General features: G+C 45.9%; 1 protein-coding gene across 8 annotated transcripts in view; it reads left to right on the forward strand.

Moving 5' to 3' along the window:
* Nucleotides 1-16,680, forward strand: part of ASPH (aspartate beta-hydroxylase) — a 675,802-nt gene that overhangs the window by 435,750 nt on the left and 223,372 nt on the right. For all 8 annotated transcript variants that reach the window (XM_085605545.1, XM_085605551.1, XM_085605546.1 and 5 more), the window contains one exon: nt 10,990-11,028. In XM_085605545.1, the coding sequence (XP_085461671.1) occupies nt 10,990-11,028 (39 nt within the window). The remainder of the gene's footprint in view (nt 1-10,989; nt 11,029-16,680) is intronic.

Here is a 16,680-nt window from a genome sequence, read left to right on the forward strand (position 1 = left end):
TGTGCAGTTATTGCTATGTGTATGTGCTGCAGTGTGCCAAGGGGATGAGGGACATGATCCAGGGTCATTGTGGGTGTGCAGTGTGCTATACATCGTTGTGCATGTGTGCCATTGTGCCATCTCCCCCCGTCCCCCCAGTCCCTGGTCTTTACTCACCCTGTTGATGTTGTCAGGTCCCCCCGACCTGTGTCCGCACTCCCGACTCCTTGCACCATCCCCACACTGTTGACTTTGGCCTCTGTTTCCTCCAGCTCCTCCTGTGACGCAGGACTCCCACCTTCTGTCGCCGTTGTTGCCTTCCTGTTTGCAGCGGCTTGGTGCCTGGTTTAGATTTTCACATCATGCCATCGCCTCTTGGCCTCCTCGACACTCCGACTGCATTCCCGGTGGTCTAATTGTGGGTCAGTTGATGGTAGTGTTTTGTCACCTCCGTGACGCTGATCTGGTTTTGCTGCGGACTGCACCCCGTCTTCCTCTCCCTCTTCTCCCTGTCGTTCCGCGACACCGTTGTACCTTGCTGGTGGTCTGTGGGGGTTTTGGGGTTCGCGTTGGCATCTGCGCTTGGTCAGGGTGCATCTATGTTGCTACGCACTTTGGTTTGTTTCTGGTGTGTTGTTTTTGTAGCTTTTATAGTGCATTTTCCCGCCAGACGCGTGGGATTTGCAGGCCTGCCGCTGGTTTTTGCAGCTTTTGGTATCGCAATTGGCCTCATCGCAGCTGTTTTTGTGTTTGTGTTTCGCATTTTTGTGGCGTTGATTTTAACACGGCCATTTGACGTGTTATCTGGTGACTATTGCATGGTACCACCGTGTTGTGAATACTAAATTAACGCGGCGTAATTTTCCTGCGATAGACTGCGATGTTGAGAGTTGCGTTAAGTTATTTTTGCGATGGTTATCACACGTTCTTGAGAATATGCCCCACAATGTCTAGCCTTTTTTCTTATTAGGGGTGGGCGGAATTTGCGAAATTCACTTTCGCAAATATCGCGACAATGTTAAAAATGTCCGCAAACACACGGAAATATCGCAAAGATGCGGAAGTTTTTTTACCGCCCGTTCGCGGTATTTTCTGCGTGGTCGGGGCTCGCCAGCTTACCCATGCGGTTGCTCGCAGCAGCGGCCATCTTGTTTTCACTTGTCTCGCGGTGCATGATCGCGAGAAGAAAGACGTGATCGCGCGACGAATGACGTTACTGCGGGCGTGAACTGTCGCGAGACAGCGCAAATGGCTACCAACAATCCAACCTCTCGTGGAGAACGCGACCGGACCGGGAAAACTTGTCGGCAAACGCGGGGATTCAGGTAAGGCGATCGCGCGCGAGAATGTATTATTTTACAGCGCGAGCAAGCAAAAAATTTCCGGTAAAATGCGGAACACGAAAATGTCAAATTATCACAATTTCCGCGAGCGGAACGGAATTTTAGCCCAGGCCTAGTTCTTATGCTCCTCTTTGATTGTTCACTCCGGCCCTGTGGGTGTAAGGTACTCCAATGAATGCTTCAGTTTTTATAACGGAGTCCGCCGTGTTTTATTCCCCTGCTAAAGTGATGCAGGGAGACGGCACACCGGCCGTGTTTCCTGTGTCAAATGTGACACCTTCAACCCCACGGAGTGCTGCCAGGTGTATGGATGTCTGAACGCACCCTGCTTAATATCTGTTTTTATATAGTGCCTCACTTCTTCTATTTCTAAGGACTGTAAGCAATGGCTGTTGCCATTACACAGTTTAATATTGCTCAATCGGGCCTTGGACAACATTAAATGCTAGTTGAATTGGCAGGGGTTCAAAGTTCAAAGTCCTGTCCCGGGCAAGTTAATAGCTGTGACGTAATCAGATCTCTGTGTCCACCAGCACTGAATTCTGGGGTTTAGATTCGCGTTTATCTGGGTACTTACGGCCTAGGAGCCCTGGAGGGCGGGCTGTGGGGGGTGAATAAGGGGCCCCCTGGCACGGGGCCGCTTGGCAGCTCCGAGACCACCTGTCTGTCTAACACTTTTTGAATGAGTAGCCCCGTGGTGCGAATCACTGATTCTCCATTGAAATCAAATGCTGTGTTTTAGTTTCCGTCTCCATCTATAGCGTGCGCTGTAATGGTGATGCGCCCTATAGGCAGTTTCTGTACATGTGTAACTGCACGCTCGGCCCCATGTACTGTGTAACGCAGCCATCAGTTGTCTGCCGTGTCCTGTGGTCTGGTTTCACCATCACCCAGTGTCCAGCGCTGCAAGCAAATACGCTGTGAAACAGGTGTACGAAAGTACAAACTCGTTTCTTCCCCCATAAAGCACAAAGTAAAAAGAGCACGCACTGGCAAGTGCCAACATTTCATCTACACCACAGGCGCTCTGAACAAAGGAGGCTGCTGGCCAGGTCCAGAATCCCAGTTAACTCTCGCACTGCTGCGGAGGCTGGACAGCCAGGCCCAGTTGTGAAGGACCGCTGCAACTGACAGCGAGGACTGAGGATTCGGCCTACAAACCAGTTAAAACATAAACTAGCATTTGCAATACAATAGGTCTCGCATTTACGCGGATTTAAGCTATTGGCATTGTAAATGTCAATGCCTTTTATTTATGTTTTATAAACATAAATAAAGGGCATTGTCATTTACAATGCCAATAGCTCGAACTGCATAAATGCGAGACCTATTGCATTGCAAATGCTTGTTATTTACAGATTTCAAATGAGCTCTGCTGATCCATGATGATGCCTACCATGGTTTCCGGAATTTGCCAAGCTAATTTGTATTTGTGGGATCTATAGTTACCTGTTTTGATAAGGATTCTGTCTACTATGATGAGGGATAGAGCACGACTATCTTGGAGTCAGGCGGTAGGCTTGTTTTGATGTTTTGCATTACAAACAATATTGTTGGAAATCTACATTAACAAAAAACGTACAGAATACATAGTCTACTTATTGTCTAGACCCTTCACAGTCTCGTTTTAGACCTATGTATAGCATGGAATCGACACTGATAGCGGTAACAGATTGTTGATAATAACCAAGCTGTGTTGCTAGCGCTGTTGGACTTATCCGCAGCTTTTGATAGTGTCCCATCGTACTCTGCTCCAAAGATTGGAGGAGATTGGTATTTGTGGACAAGCCCTACAATGGTTCACGAGCTTTCTAACACCGCACGCAGACCATTAACCTAGGACCTTTTCAGCCCTGTATTAGTGCCCTCACCAAAGGTAGTGCAACAAGGCTCCTGTCTGAGCCCTGCATTGTTCAATATATATGTGGCCCCCGTGCTAAGATTAGAGAATTTGGTTTCACTCCCATCTCTTATGCGCATGATACCCATCTTCTCCTATCTGTTAATAATAGCACTTTGACCACAAAATCTCGTTTTTCGGATAGTATGAAAGCAATTTCTTCATGGATAACGGAAATCTCTCTCCAGCTGAATACTGGAAAGACTGAGATTATGCTCTTTGCCAATGCAAATACATTATGGTCTGCAGACTGGTGGCCCGTGGGTTTGGGTTTGGGCTTAGGCCGGATCCCTAAGACAGTGGTAAAAAATGTGGGTGTGCATTTGGATCAGGCCCTTTCAATGAAGGACCAGCCAGTGGCTACCACCAGCACCTGCTTCCATATGATGCGTCTATTGCATAGAGTATTACCTCTGCTTCCATTGTCTGTGCTTAAAACCCTGGTTCAGGTTCTGGTTATCAGTCGCCTGGACTATTGCAACGCGCTTTTGCCTGCAGCTAATGAATCATTACTGAATAAACTTCAGGTGGTACAGAATACAGCGGCTAGTCAAGAATATGCCTCCTAGAATGGCCTCTCTACCCCACTTCCAGTAACTTGACTGGCTACCCGCTCGCCGGAGAATCAAGTTTAAAATTTGCTGCATAGTGCACAAAGACTTAAATGACAAAGGACCCGGTTACTTAGCTGATAAACATATCACCTACCAACCAGGTAGGGCCTTACGCTCTGGGAAGAAATCTCTCCTGATTTACCCGTACAGGAGGTAAAGCCACCTTCTATTTGTCCACCCATGTTATGGAATCATCTACCTCTTAAACTTCGGGGATGTGATGATCTCTCGGTCTTTTGGAAACTTTTTGCCAACTAAACCTCTGCTGGTTTGTTCCCTTACTGCCTACAGCTCTGACATACCCCTCTGGGAGTTATTCGGGCACTTTTTAAATCTTTAAATTAAACATATGGCACGACGTGTAATGCATTTTGCAGAAGAGAATAAAACCCTTATCTTTTTGCAATGAATGATCACATTTGACATCCAACTGAGCAGAAAACATAAAATATGCCTTCTGAAACCAACTTGAGGCTATTACTAAAAAATATCTTTCAGATTTGTTCATTACACAGAGCAAATATGGTTTCACCCCAGATATTTCACCCATGTGCCCATCCGGCATGTTTAAGCAGTTTCGCAAGTAATGCTCAGCCAACTTATAATCAAAAATACAATGTTTTTGGAACCCATGCCTTTTGTTGGGAAATAATGTTCTCTGGCGTGGTGAAGAGTGTCCGACTTCTGACTGTTTGCATATGCCTTTACTTGCAGGCTATCCAAGGAATGGATGAAAAAGTGTCTGGCTGCAGATTGTCTTTGTAATAGGCATGAGGAGCAATAGAGCCAATGTTATCCTCTAGGTATTCTAAAGAAAATTCTTGCTGCATTGCATGTATAGGTGCAAATCTGGATAATCAAAGTATGCGCCTTGAGATTCTTTTCTCCTCAAGCTGTCAAGTTTTCACTTTTGCTTAGCTCCAGACACCAGCACTGCGTATAACCCCTTGCACGCCCTTTACTTTAAAGATTTTTAGCTCCTATGTAATGGGTTTTGTACCAAAAAGGGTGGTAAATGAAATAATGGCACCCAGAGCCTTAGAATGACGTGTTATTTGGTCAAGTGTGGTGTCCAGCTAAGAGCACCATACAATTGTACTCCTACAAATGGAAAATAATCAACTCTTTTTCATATGGACACTTTGGCTGATCTGATATTCACCTTAGGTTTTCTGGACCTAATGCCTTCACATGTGATTTAGAAATATTCGTTATTTTGGTCATTGAGGCCTAAAAGGTTTTATAATGATCAGTTACTTTACGGAGACAATTTGTCATCCCGGACTGAGGCAAAGTGTTGTTTACACAGAGAAGAGGCCCCCACTCTTGGTGTGTCTGCTTTGAGGGTATTTCTTCACCCAAATAAAATGTAACAACACTTGAGTGGGAACACCTTGTCCTGCTTCTCTAGTCACGATGAAATATCGTGTATTCTCGATTTACACCAAATATTACTGTAGTATATTGTTGAGATCAGAGTCTTTACAAGTTTTTGTAGGTCAGTGTATATTGCAGGTGTCTTTAGTATTTATTCACACAGCCAAAAGCTATGGGTAGGGCCAAGAACACCAAATCAGTGGTTCCCTTATGGAGTATTCTGTGCCCTTATAGCAACATTAGTACATTTAGGACTTGGTTAATGCCGTCTGGGATATGCTTTGGCCCTTTTTCATGATCAAATATTAGGATGATTATAGAGGGTGCCCAGCATTTTTGGAAGTGTTTGTAGGTTCATAGTGGCATTAAATACGGTAGTTGGAGTGCAACATTCTTGGAGATTACATTTATGTACATTTGGGATACTCCATCGAGGCCAGGGCTTTTGCGGGACCTAGACTACTGTACTTCTTTCCCGTTTTTGCTGTGATGAAATCTGGATAAATGATTCCCATTCTGGATTTTATTATTGAGCGTAGTATGTTCTTCCCAGTGTCTTGGCTGTGCTCAAGATGGTGACATACTTATTGAGTGTAACTTCAAAGTGAGAAGCAATAGATTTTGATCACTCCTCGACCTTGTTATACCTTCAGTCATCAGCGCTATTGAAATAATCTAGTGAGACCAAACCCATACTACCTGGCCCTCTAGAGATATAGATAGGTCTTTCTGTTGAATCTCAGAGGAGCAGCCATTTAGTAGTTCCAAATTATGCCGGGATATTCGCTTTAGTAATGGAGACCATGACGTCGACAGCAGTATATGTCTGAGCATCCTTTACAAACTTAAGTATTTATTTGGTTGCCCATACTAACCTTAGAATTAAAATTACCTGCAATTAGAACAGTTTCGGTTCCTGGGCAACATTTAGCGATCTCATATTGGGTACTGAGTCCATAAAGGCATTCTTTCAAGAGCAGACACTGTTTACTGTGAGAACGTTTGTTAAAAATATTATGATGCGTGTATAGTAGCCTACAGTAAATGCAATTCCCAATGCTTGAATATTTAATGAATAATGCTACTAATTAATGTGTGTTGCTTTGAAATATAGCTGTACCAATAATCCTCTATTAGGTCTATCTGACATAGATGAAAAGTGTAGCTGTCTAAAGATTGATAGCAATCAGGAAGCAATATAACTTAGCTAATGCTTGTTGTGAGATAACAATTTGCTAATATCAACCTAAAATTGCAAGTAAAGTTTGTCCTACAGACGGTCATATCACAGGACAGCAGGGGTCTGGCATCACTAGGGCACTTGATGACAGAGGGAGATTGTTTTGGGATATACTAGTTGACCCCCATTTGCTTTGAATCTTTAGGGAGTCAATCTATAGCTTCACAGGTATAAACCGCTTCGATTGCTGCTGACCTAACGGCTGCAGTTGAGTTGGTGCATACATGCCTGTCACTGGGCTGCTATTTGCTGTGTGTATGATTATTTGCAATAGCATACAGGCTATACTGAATGCAAGTGAGCTTTAGAGTCCAGTGTGGGTTTGAGAAAATAAACCAAGGCAAGTGTCTTAATCTGTGAAATCGCGACATGTGCCTGCATTTCCATCTAAAATTGTTTTCACAGGTTCAGTGTCTTAAAATTGACAACTATGCAATCTCCTTCCCTGATGATTACAGAAGGGCCCTGCTGCTAGTCTGACCGGCTATCAGTACATCATGGTAAACATCGTTTAACACATGTGATACAACGCATGCCATTACAACGCGGTCATTAGAACGACCGTGTTGTTATATTGTATACCATTACAATGACTTACTGTAGGGGGTAGAAGGTGTTGAATTTAAATTTTAAATCCAACACCTTCCCTACTGTTGCAAAGACTGAAGTTGGAATAGTAAATTATACTGTTCCAAAATCCAGCGCCCCCTACAGCAAGTCATTGTAATGACTTGCATTGTAATGGTATGTGATGTAATAACGCAGTCGTTGTAATGACCGCGTTGTAATGACATGCGTTGTAAATGCATGCGGTGTAATGTGGCCTATTAGTACATCATTGGACATCTAACTGGAACAGCCTTCTCTTTGACGTCAACCAATAAAGTATATTTTCTTTTTGGCTCCTGGTTAGCAGGGCATTTGTTAAAATGACAAAATAAGCATAGCGCTCTTCAAGTCCTTAAAAACTGCTGCATTCTTCTCCCAGAAACACCAATTATAATGTCAGTTGACAAATGCAAGGGTATGAATCATTTCTTTGCCAGAAAGATGTGCAATGTCAGAACCCCGACAATAATATCAGACTGACATCCATACTGCCTCCAATACCCCTCAATCTCCATTACCCAGTTGACAGCTTTCGACCTGTTGCTTACTGATCTCTCCAATGTTTTCAAATCACTCAAGGCCACACCTACAGAGAAGACATTCTAGCACCATTTATCATAAAAGCTCTCCAAACAAAAAGCAAGACAGTCTTAGACCAATCCTCGACATAATCCATGCCACTCTCTGTCAATGATCCTTCCCAACCTTGCATTTTTAAACCGAGCAAAGCAGTTCCTGCTGAGAAACTATCTATTGCCATGTTGTCCACCTAACTTTTATTGGCAATATCTTTGAGAAGCACTTTCAGCTCGATTAGAATATCAAATCATCAAGAATTACATCACCCACACTAACAGGCTGGCTTCGAATGATGCTACAGTAGAAGTTGGATAGGGTGCCCGGAGCCCATCCGCCGACCCTGACTCCGCCACCCGCAACCTCAGATAATGGATCGACGTCTGCGCCAACACGCTCGCCCGATCAAGAAACCCTCCGACAGACACACCAGCAAGAAAGCAAGCTGGTTCACTGAAGACATCCAGGCCTCCAAGCAAACCTGCCGAAAAATACGGAAGAAATGGCACAGTGAACAGACACCGGACAGCTACGTAGCACACAAGAACGCCTCCCGCAGAAACCATCCCCTCATCATATATGCCAAAAGGGCCTCCTTCAAAGACCGCCTAGACAACAACGCACACAACATCAAAGAGCTCTTCAACATCGTGAAGGAACTCTCCAACACCAACGACATCCCACCTTCGCAAAACCTGTGCGACTCCCTTGCCACCTTCTTCCATCGCAAGATTGCAGACATCCAGGACAGCTTCAACGCCACGACCGTCCCGACAACCACTGAGACCTCCGTCCACACGGCCACCATCCGCACCGATCCCCTGCTTTACTGGACCGACATAAGCGACGACCACACCATCAAAATCATGAACACCATCCACTCCGGATCTCCGTCAGACCCATGCCCACACCACATCTTCAACAAAGCCAGCACCACCATCGCACCCCATCTCCGGAAAACCATCAACATCTCCTTCGAGACAGCAACCTTCTCGGAGAGCTGGAAGCACGCCGAGATCAACGCCTTACTCAAAAAACCCAAGGACCTCAAAAACTTCCGGCCCATCTCCCTACTCCCGTTCCCGGCAAAGGTCATTGAGAAGACCGTCAACAGACAACTGACCTGCTACCTCGAGGAGAAGAGCATCCTGGACCCGTCCCAGTCCGGGTTCCGCAGCAACCACAGCACCGAAACCGCCCTCTTCGCCGCCACCGATGACATCAGGGCCCTGCTGGACAACAGAGAAACCGCGGCCCTCATCCTCCTGGACCGATCACCTGCCTTCGACACGGTCTGCCACCGCACCCTACGCACACGCCTCCACGACGCTGGGATCCAAAACAAGGCTCTGGACTAGACCATCTCCTTCCTCTCCTGCAGAACTCCGAGCATCCGCCTCCCCCCTTTCGGCTCCGAAGCCACCGAGATCATCTGCAGCGTACCCCAGGGCTCATCCCTCAGCCCAACATTGTTCAACATCTACATGGCCCCGCTCGCCCAACTGCACGACCTCAACATCATCCCCTACGCCGACGAAACCCAGTTGATCCTCTCCCTCAACAAGGACCCCTCACTGCCAAAACCAACCTCCATGAAGGAATGAAAGCCGTCGCCGAGTGGATGAAGAACAGCCGACTGAAGCTAAACTCGGACAAGACTGAAGTCCTCATCCTCTGCTCCACCCCCTCGGCCTGGGACGACTCCTGGTGGCCGACCGCACTGAGAACAGCTCCAACACCCACCGACCAAGCACGTACGCAACCTAGGATTCATCCTCGACTCTACTCTCTCCATGACAAAGCAGGTCAACGCCGTCTCGTCCTCCTGCTTCAACACCCTCCGCAGGCTCCGCAAGATCTGCAGGTGGATCCCCACCGAAACAAGAAGAACGGTCACCCAGGCCCTTGTCAGCAGCAGGTTGGTCTATGGAAACGCCCTCTACGCAGGAGCCTCGGCCAAACTCCTGAAACTACTTCAACGCATCCAAAAGGCCTCTGCACACCTGATCCTCGACATCCCTCGCCGCAGCCACATCACACCCCACCTGAGAGACCTGCACTGGCTTCCCGTCAACAAGAGGATCACCTTCAAGCTCCTCCCCCACGCACACAAGGCACTCCACAACAACGGACCAGCATACCTCAACAGACGACTCAGCTTCTGCACCCCCAACTGCCATCTCCGCTCCGCCGACCTCGCCACAGTCCCCCGCATCCGAAGAGCGACCTCCGGCGGCAGATCATTCTCCCACCTCGCCGCCAAGACCTGAAACACCCTCCCCATCCTCCTACGGCATACCCAGGACCTGCTCACCTTCAGAAGACTCCTCAAGACCTGGCTATTCGAGCAGTAGCAGCATCCTTCCCCAGGCGCCTTGAGACCCTCACTGGTAAGTAATGTGCTTTACAAATGTTACGATTGATTGATTGATTGATTGATTGCAATGCCTTCCTTATCACCTACAAGAATGGCTCTTGCAACTTGATCATCCTTTATCTCGCTGCATCCTTTTGAATCAGTTGCTCACTAAGCATAAATAAACCCACACTCATTAAGAATACATGGGCTTCTCTGGCTCGGCTCAACAATAGTTCATATCCTACCTCGTCAGCACCCCATCGCTCCTCTTTATGAGAGCTTAAAGATGGCAGAAGCCCCACATCTACTTCGGAAAAGTCCAGAACTATCTTTTCAGCATCTACATGGGACCCTTACACCCCTTTGTCACTGACCGTAACATCCATCTCCAGCAATACACCAGTGGCACACAACTCTACCTGAAAATATGCTTTGCTGATGGCATCTAGGAGCACAACAATCGAAAGTCAAGTAAAACCCTGAAGTTTATCCCACTGCCAAAATAGAATTTCAGCTTGTTACCAAGAGAACCAAACCACAGAATCAAGCCTGGCTATCCAAAATGAAATTAAGCCGCTTCACTTCCCTGGCTGACAGCCATGCACAATCATCCTCAAAACTGACCTCTTCTTCAAATGCAATGTCTCAAAAATGAAGACTCCATGGCTCCAGTTCTCTCCATTTGTACCTACCTCCACCTGAAGTTGTAAATAAGCACGAATCATTCCTTATGTGCTCAGTGCTTTCCCCCTCTCTAGGCAGGTTCTCACTCCACAAAAACCATTACATACCTATTCAATGTCCTCTTTGATGGATCCTGTACTGACGCAATTGATCCAGATGACAATGTGGCCGATGTGCTTAATCTGCCCCCTCCAGATTGAAGAGTAGATATCCTTCCCTGCCTGGAATGTGTTAAATTGTAATGGCTGAACAAGCCATAACCGTTTACCTTTCCTGACTCCGTATAACCTTCCTTTACATTTTTACAGGGACTCCTGACAAAGCAACCAAGGAGAAACACGAGAAAGGTAAAACCGATACATTGTTTTTTCCAGTAGAAAATGTCTTTACTAGCTATATTATTATTCAATGTAATTCCTACAAGAATGCTAACCTTCTCATGAGTATGGCAATTCTGTTCAAACTACTGTTATGCATGCAGAGACAAAATATAAAGAATTAAATATTCTATTTTAATGAGAAAACAATATCTGATGCATTATATCAGGTCTACTAGTGCACAAAGAATCTAGCAAAACGTATCTTCCAACAATCATCACATATCTCGTACCAGACTAGAAGTCTTTACCTAAAATACCAATAACCAATTGGTTATCTGAGTCAGAACTGGGCTCAGTTGAAGTATCCACAAGCCCTGGCCAACCAAGCAGTTCGGGGGAGTTGCAGGTGGTGGCAAAGAGAGGGAGCATGGTGTGCAGAGTGAAATGAGAGGCTGATAGAAGCACAGCCATGCCTCCGTCGCACTGCGACTACCAAACACACTGCATGAGTCCCCAAGTCCAGGACTTTTCCTCCAGATAGTAAGACCACCTCCTATTGGTAGAGGAAACCTGGAGGTGGCTTTCGGAATGGAATTGCTGCAGGAGTTGTATTTAAAAAAAAAAAAAAAAAAAAATGTTATTTGATTTTCAATAATCTAACTTTTATCATGAAAATACAGTAAGCAAAGACATTCAAATTTACATTTACGAGACTGATATATGTAGCATGACCCCAAAGTTCCGGTAGATCCCATTCACAATGTCTGAAGTGATACAGTCACTTCTGTAAACATTAATGAGAACAATGGAAAACTCAGAATGCATAAATGAAAATACTTTTCCGACGCTTACATTTGAAGTCAAATTGCTATTATCTAACATGGTCAATACGTTTTCAAAGGTGAACTCTGGTGCAGGGAGCAACCGCCCCCAAGCAACCACCCATTTGGTCTCACTACAATCGATATTCAAGTCTTAGTCTCAAACTCCAATACAACCCATTAGGGTCATGTTTAAGGATACGGTATCTACCTACATAATGTCATCCCATCCTGGTGATGCCAGTGATGGTTGGTCTCATCAATTATTGCATTAAGTATTTCATCCATACTTTGGGTCCCAACCCGCATCAACACTTCTGCCTCCCACTTAGAAATGCACAGACCCCTGGCTGACTTCTGTGACAATACTATTTGTTTCTCAGCCAGCAACAATGCAAGATGTATGAATCTGCTGCTAAGGTTTATTTTTCCTTGGTGAGGAAAAAGGTCTAATGGCATATTTCTGGCTTCCATATATCTGTTCTCCCAGTAGCTTGAGCTGTAGAATGATGTATGGTTCTTCTAGTATTGAACGATGAGCAAGCATGCCAAAACAATCTGGAAAAATCCACCTCTGTGACCCTATATCTGGGAGAGGATGACTTTGTGAGTGCGAGGTGTGTTCTAGGGTAAAAATTAGCTGGTAGGATTTTAAATCTACACTTCCTAGACACTAAGCCCATATCGCAATATTAGATTTCACTACATGTCATTATCTCCCTCCCTGCCTGTGTCACTTGCCCAATTTTCTTTAATCTCTTCCAGAGAAGATTTTGGCATATCCAGAAGTTTTGATAAGAATATGGACATCACCTACCTCCCCACCTCTAATGTAATTTTGTGGTGGAGGTTCTGTCTACCCAATTCTACATAGCTGAAATATTGCATAAATAACACGTGTATGGTTTTCTTGCTCTCCCCTTGCTTCTCTCCCCCTCTTGCTCCATGTTGCTCTATCTGTAGTCCACGCGCTTCTCTCTCCCCACCACCAATGCTAGTGTGTTTGGTCATGTATCCTTCGCAGTCCTTGGGTTTCAAAAAGACCTTTCCTCCGTCCTTTTCACAAGCTCTGGAGGAAAATCAGAACCTGGCATACAGGGATGTGCTGTTAGATGATCTTATTTTGTGAATATTACATCTAGTGTGATGTCAAACATGTACTGGAGTCCTAGAACCTTTGCAAAAATTGCACCCTCTCCATATTTGCTAAAAGTTTTTTTTTTTTTTTTTAACATTTATTTTAACATTGATAATGTGCACAGTTACCCCAGGGAGGTTTTCTGGTGCAAGTATCGGATAGGGACTGCCAGAACAAGCAACTCAGAACATCCAAGTTTTCAGGTTTCTTCAAAAGATGAGTGAGGGACATTGTCTCAGCTGTTCAGGGAGAGAGTTACACAGCTTGGGGGCCTGATATGCAAACAAACGTCCTTCATAGGTGACCGTTTTACTGTTGGGATCCCACATAAGGACCGGGCAATGGAACAAAGCGAGGGGCCAGTTGATACGGCTTTCACAAAGTTGTGTAGATGGTATGACCTACCCCTGCTCTTGTTCTGTGCACATAACAAGGTTTTAAACCAAAGCTGCTTCACTATTTAGAGCCATGGCAACTCCTGCAGCAGGCCCACCACCGAGGCCTGCTTCGGAAACCTGTAGAGCATCCATGCTGCAGAGCTTTGGACCACCTGCAACCGTCTACTGGAGGATGTGTCCGTCCACTAATAGAGTATGTGACCGTAATACAATCTCGCCATAAGTGGCTCTACCTTCGTCTGTTTAGCTGAATGTGGGAGTAACCAGATCTTTCTCAACCATTTCAAAATGGTAAAATATGTGGCAGCCACCTTTTACATCTGAGGCTTCATTGACCACTTGTCATCGAGCACAAACCCCAAGTTCTTAAACTAAGGGGCTGGCTCTGGCAATGTGCCCACTTTTCTTGGCCAATAATGAGGGCCCCAGAGGGACGGATTCCTTCCCAGCACCAACACCTCTGTCTTGTCTCAATTTATTTTTAGTGAGTGGCGATTCATCCACTCTACTCAAACATGAGTTCAAGGCTTCCGAGTTGTGGTGCTGTGCAGATGACAAGTAAAAGATGATTTGGGTGTCATCTGCATAAAAGAATAAAGTGGGACCACAGCTTTCCACCAGGTCGGCAAGGGGGCGCACATAGAACTCCTAATTTAAGGGCATACTGCTCCATGGTGTTAGTGGCCTAAATCATCTGGAAAGTCTGGTCTGCCAAGGAGGATGTCAACCCAGCAAGGTCTATTCCCTGTTTCCCTTTCTCAACTAGCCTGTCTATGAGAGAGACATGGGACACAGTGTCACAGGCCGCGCTAAGGTTGAGAAGAATCAACTTGCTATCTCACCGTCATCCAGGACACGTCTCAGATGTTCCTTAACTCCTAGAAGGACGGATTCAGTACTGTGTTACATCCTAAACTGTGATCGAGTTCGGAAACGGGACATCATCATTATGGAATAAGTCCTGGTGGCCGCTAGAGGCTGGGGAATGGCCGCATCCTGTCAGGATGGTTAGGAATCTCGGAATTATTTTCGATGATAAACCTAACATGTCAGCACAGGTCAACAGCTTAACTTCTGCCAGTTTTTTCCTGCTAAAGACTCTTCGCAAAATCTTCCCTTTCATCCCCCCCCCCCAAACTACAGAAGACGGTTATGGCGGCCCTTTTTTGTCGAAATTGGACTATTGCAATGCAATGTTTTTGGGCATCGATAAACACCAGATTAACAAATTGCAATTGTTGCAGAATGCGGCGGCACAATTAATTCTAAAGCTCCCTAAGGGTCATCCCTCGTCGCATGGAATAAGAGCACTACATTGGCTCCCCGTGCGGCAGATAATCGAATTCAAGGCACTCTGCCTGGTGCACAAGGCATAATTTGGGGGGGGGGGGCTTAGATGATTGTCAGGAAATGTTCAGGCCCTATATTCCTTCTCGAAACCTACGATCAGCCTGTCTTGGCCTGATCTGCACCCCCAAGTTCCGAAGGGCCAGATGGGGTGGCCAATCCCTGTCCTGCTGTGCGGCAAAACTGTGGAATAAGCTGCCAGCGGCACTGAGACTACAACCCAATCTTTTAGTTTTTAGGAAGGCCTTGAAAACCCGGCTGTTTACTCCTGAGTAGATTTAGCTCAGCCCCTGCTTTTGCCTACACTCATCAGCGTCAAGACGCCTCGGCATTAGAGTGCTTAATTAGCCCCATATCATCATCATAAACTCTGATTGAGAGGGATCAAAATACTCTTGTGACTACATAATTGTAGAGTTTCGTGTTGACATGCTTCTCCATTTGTTTCGCCATGGTGGGCAGCATTTATACTGGGCTGTACTTAGCTCAGTACTTGGAGTCCAAATTCTCTTTCTTCAAGAGGGGCCGGACCAAGGTATGCTACCATATTTTAGTTTTAATATCACATTTATCAAGACACTCAACATACATATTTAAGAACCTATGAAAGAGAGTTCCTGTTTGCACCTACTTTGGTTACTAGATAGTATGAAAACTATGATTTATGTTTGAATAGTTGAAAATGTATGCTGTATTAACACTTAAGCATTGATTCCTTTTCCTTTGAATCAGGGGGTTCTTGCAATTGTGGGTCATTCTAAAACAATATATCCATGCATAATGTTTAAAGGAGAAGCCCCATTCCACCCTCAGTCCAGCATTGTCATGCACCAGGTTCAATGGCTCACCATCATCAAGGTCATGACTATGGTAATCACATCATGCTCACGCTCTGTGTATCACGGAGTTCTACCAGCACCCTTTTACACTGACCTGTGGTATTAAGTTACTGTTCTGTCATCCCATGCTCATGCCAGACTGCTTTTCATACTGCTAAATCCTCATCCCTTATTCTAACAGACAGGAGGAAGAGTGACAAATGATCGTTTAGTTTCTATCTGGTCAGACTAGAGAACTTATTTTGCAAAAAAGTCTTTGTAGCCTATTTTGGCAACCTGGAAACATCTTCAGGTGCTGCCTTAAGTGGGGCAGAGCTAACTGCCTTGCAGTGAGGAGGGACGTTGCGAACCTACTTGCATCCCCCCAGGGCCTTGATCATACCCCTACTGCCTGGGTTCGACTCCAGCATAGAGGAGGGATGGGAGCCTGTAGAATGCTGAGAGACCCCACAGTTGCCCTTTCTGGTGAGTAGAAGACTGAGACTGTCGCCCAATGTCTCCATCCAAGATGGCAGCTGCGAGGTAATCGTGGCCACAAAACCAGCCGAAGGACGACCGCGGTGGGCTTGGGCGGAACGCAAAGAACAGTCTTGTCCCTGAAGGACCAGCCATCCATCAGTTGGGGTGTGTGCGGAGTCCCCCTCCACCTTTCCTGAGAGAGCAGGATTCGGCTCTCGGCTGCGGTTCAGGAGAACGCCCTGTGAGGGCAACGGTGAGATTGCTGCCTTCCTTACCAGGTCCAGCTCCTGGTGAGAGTGGCAAATTACTTTCCTCTCTCTGCCACTGGCTTCAATGTTTTTGCTCGCAGCCTGAGGTGCCTGTCGGAAAGTAGGATCTGCTTCTTATGGTTACCCCCACTTTTTGCTGGATGTAATGCTGTTTTTGACTAGTCTGACTGGGATCCTGCCAATCAGGATCCCAGTCTTAACTGCTTTCTCTCTAAACTGTTATGCTCTATACTTGGGTACACCCCAGATTGGATACTGGAGTACCCTTCTAAGCCCCTAGAATATGGTACCCATGTACCCAGGGCATAGGTATCCCAGAGGTCTCCCATGGGCTGCAGCATGTAGTGGTCCACCCATGAGAGACCATTCACAATGGCCCTACAGGCCTGCCATTGCAGCCTATGTAAG

The sequence above is a fragment of the Triturus cristatus genome, chromosome 5_1 (assembly GCF_964204655.1).
Source record: "Triturus cristatus chromosome 5_1, aTriCri1.1, whole genome shotgun sequence".
Taxonomy (NCBI): Eukaryota; Metazoa; Chordata; class Amphibia; order Caudata; family Salamandridae; genus Triturus; species Triturus cristatus.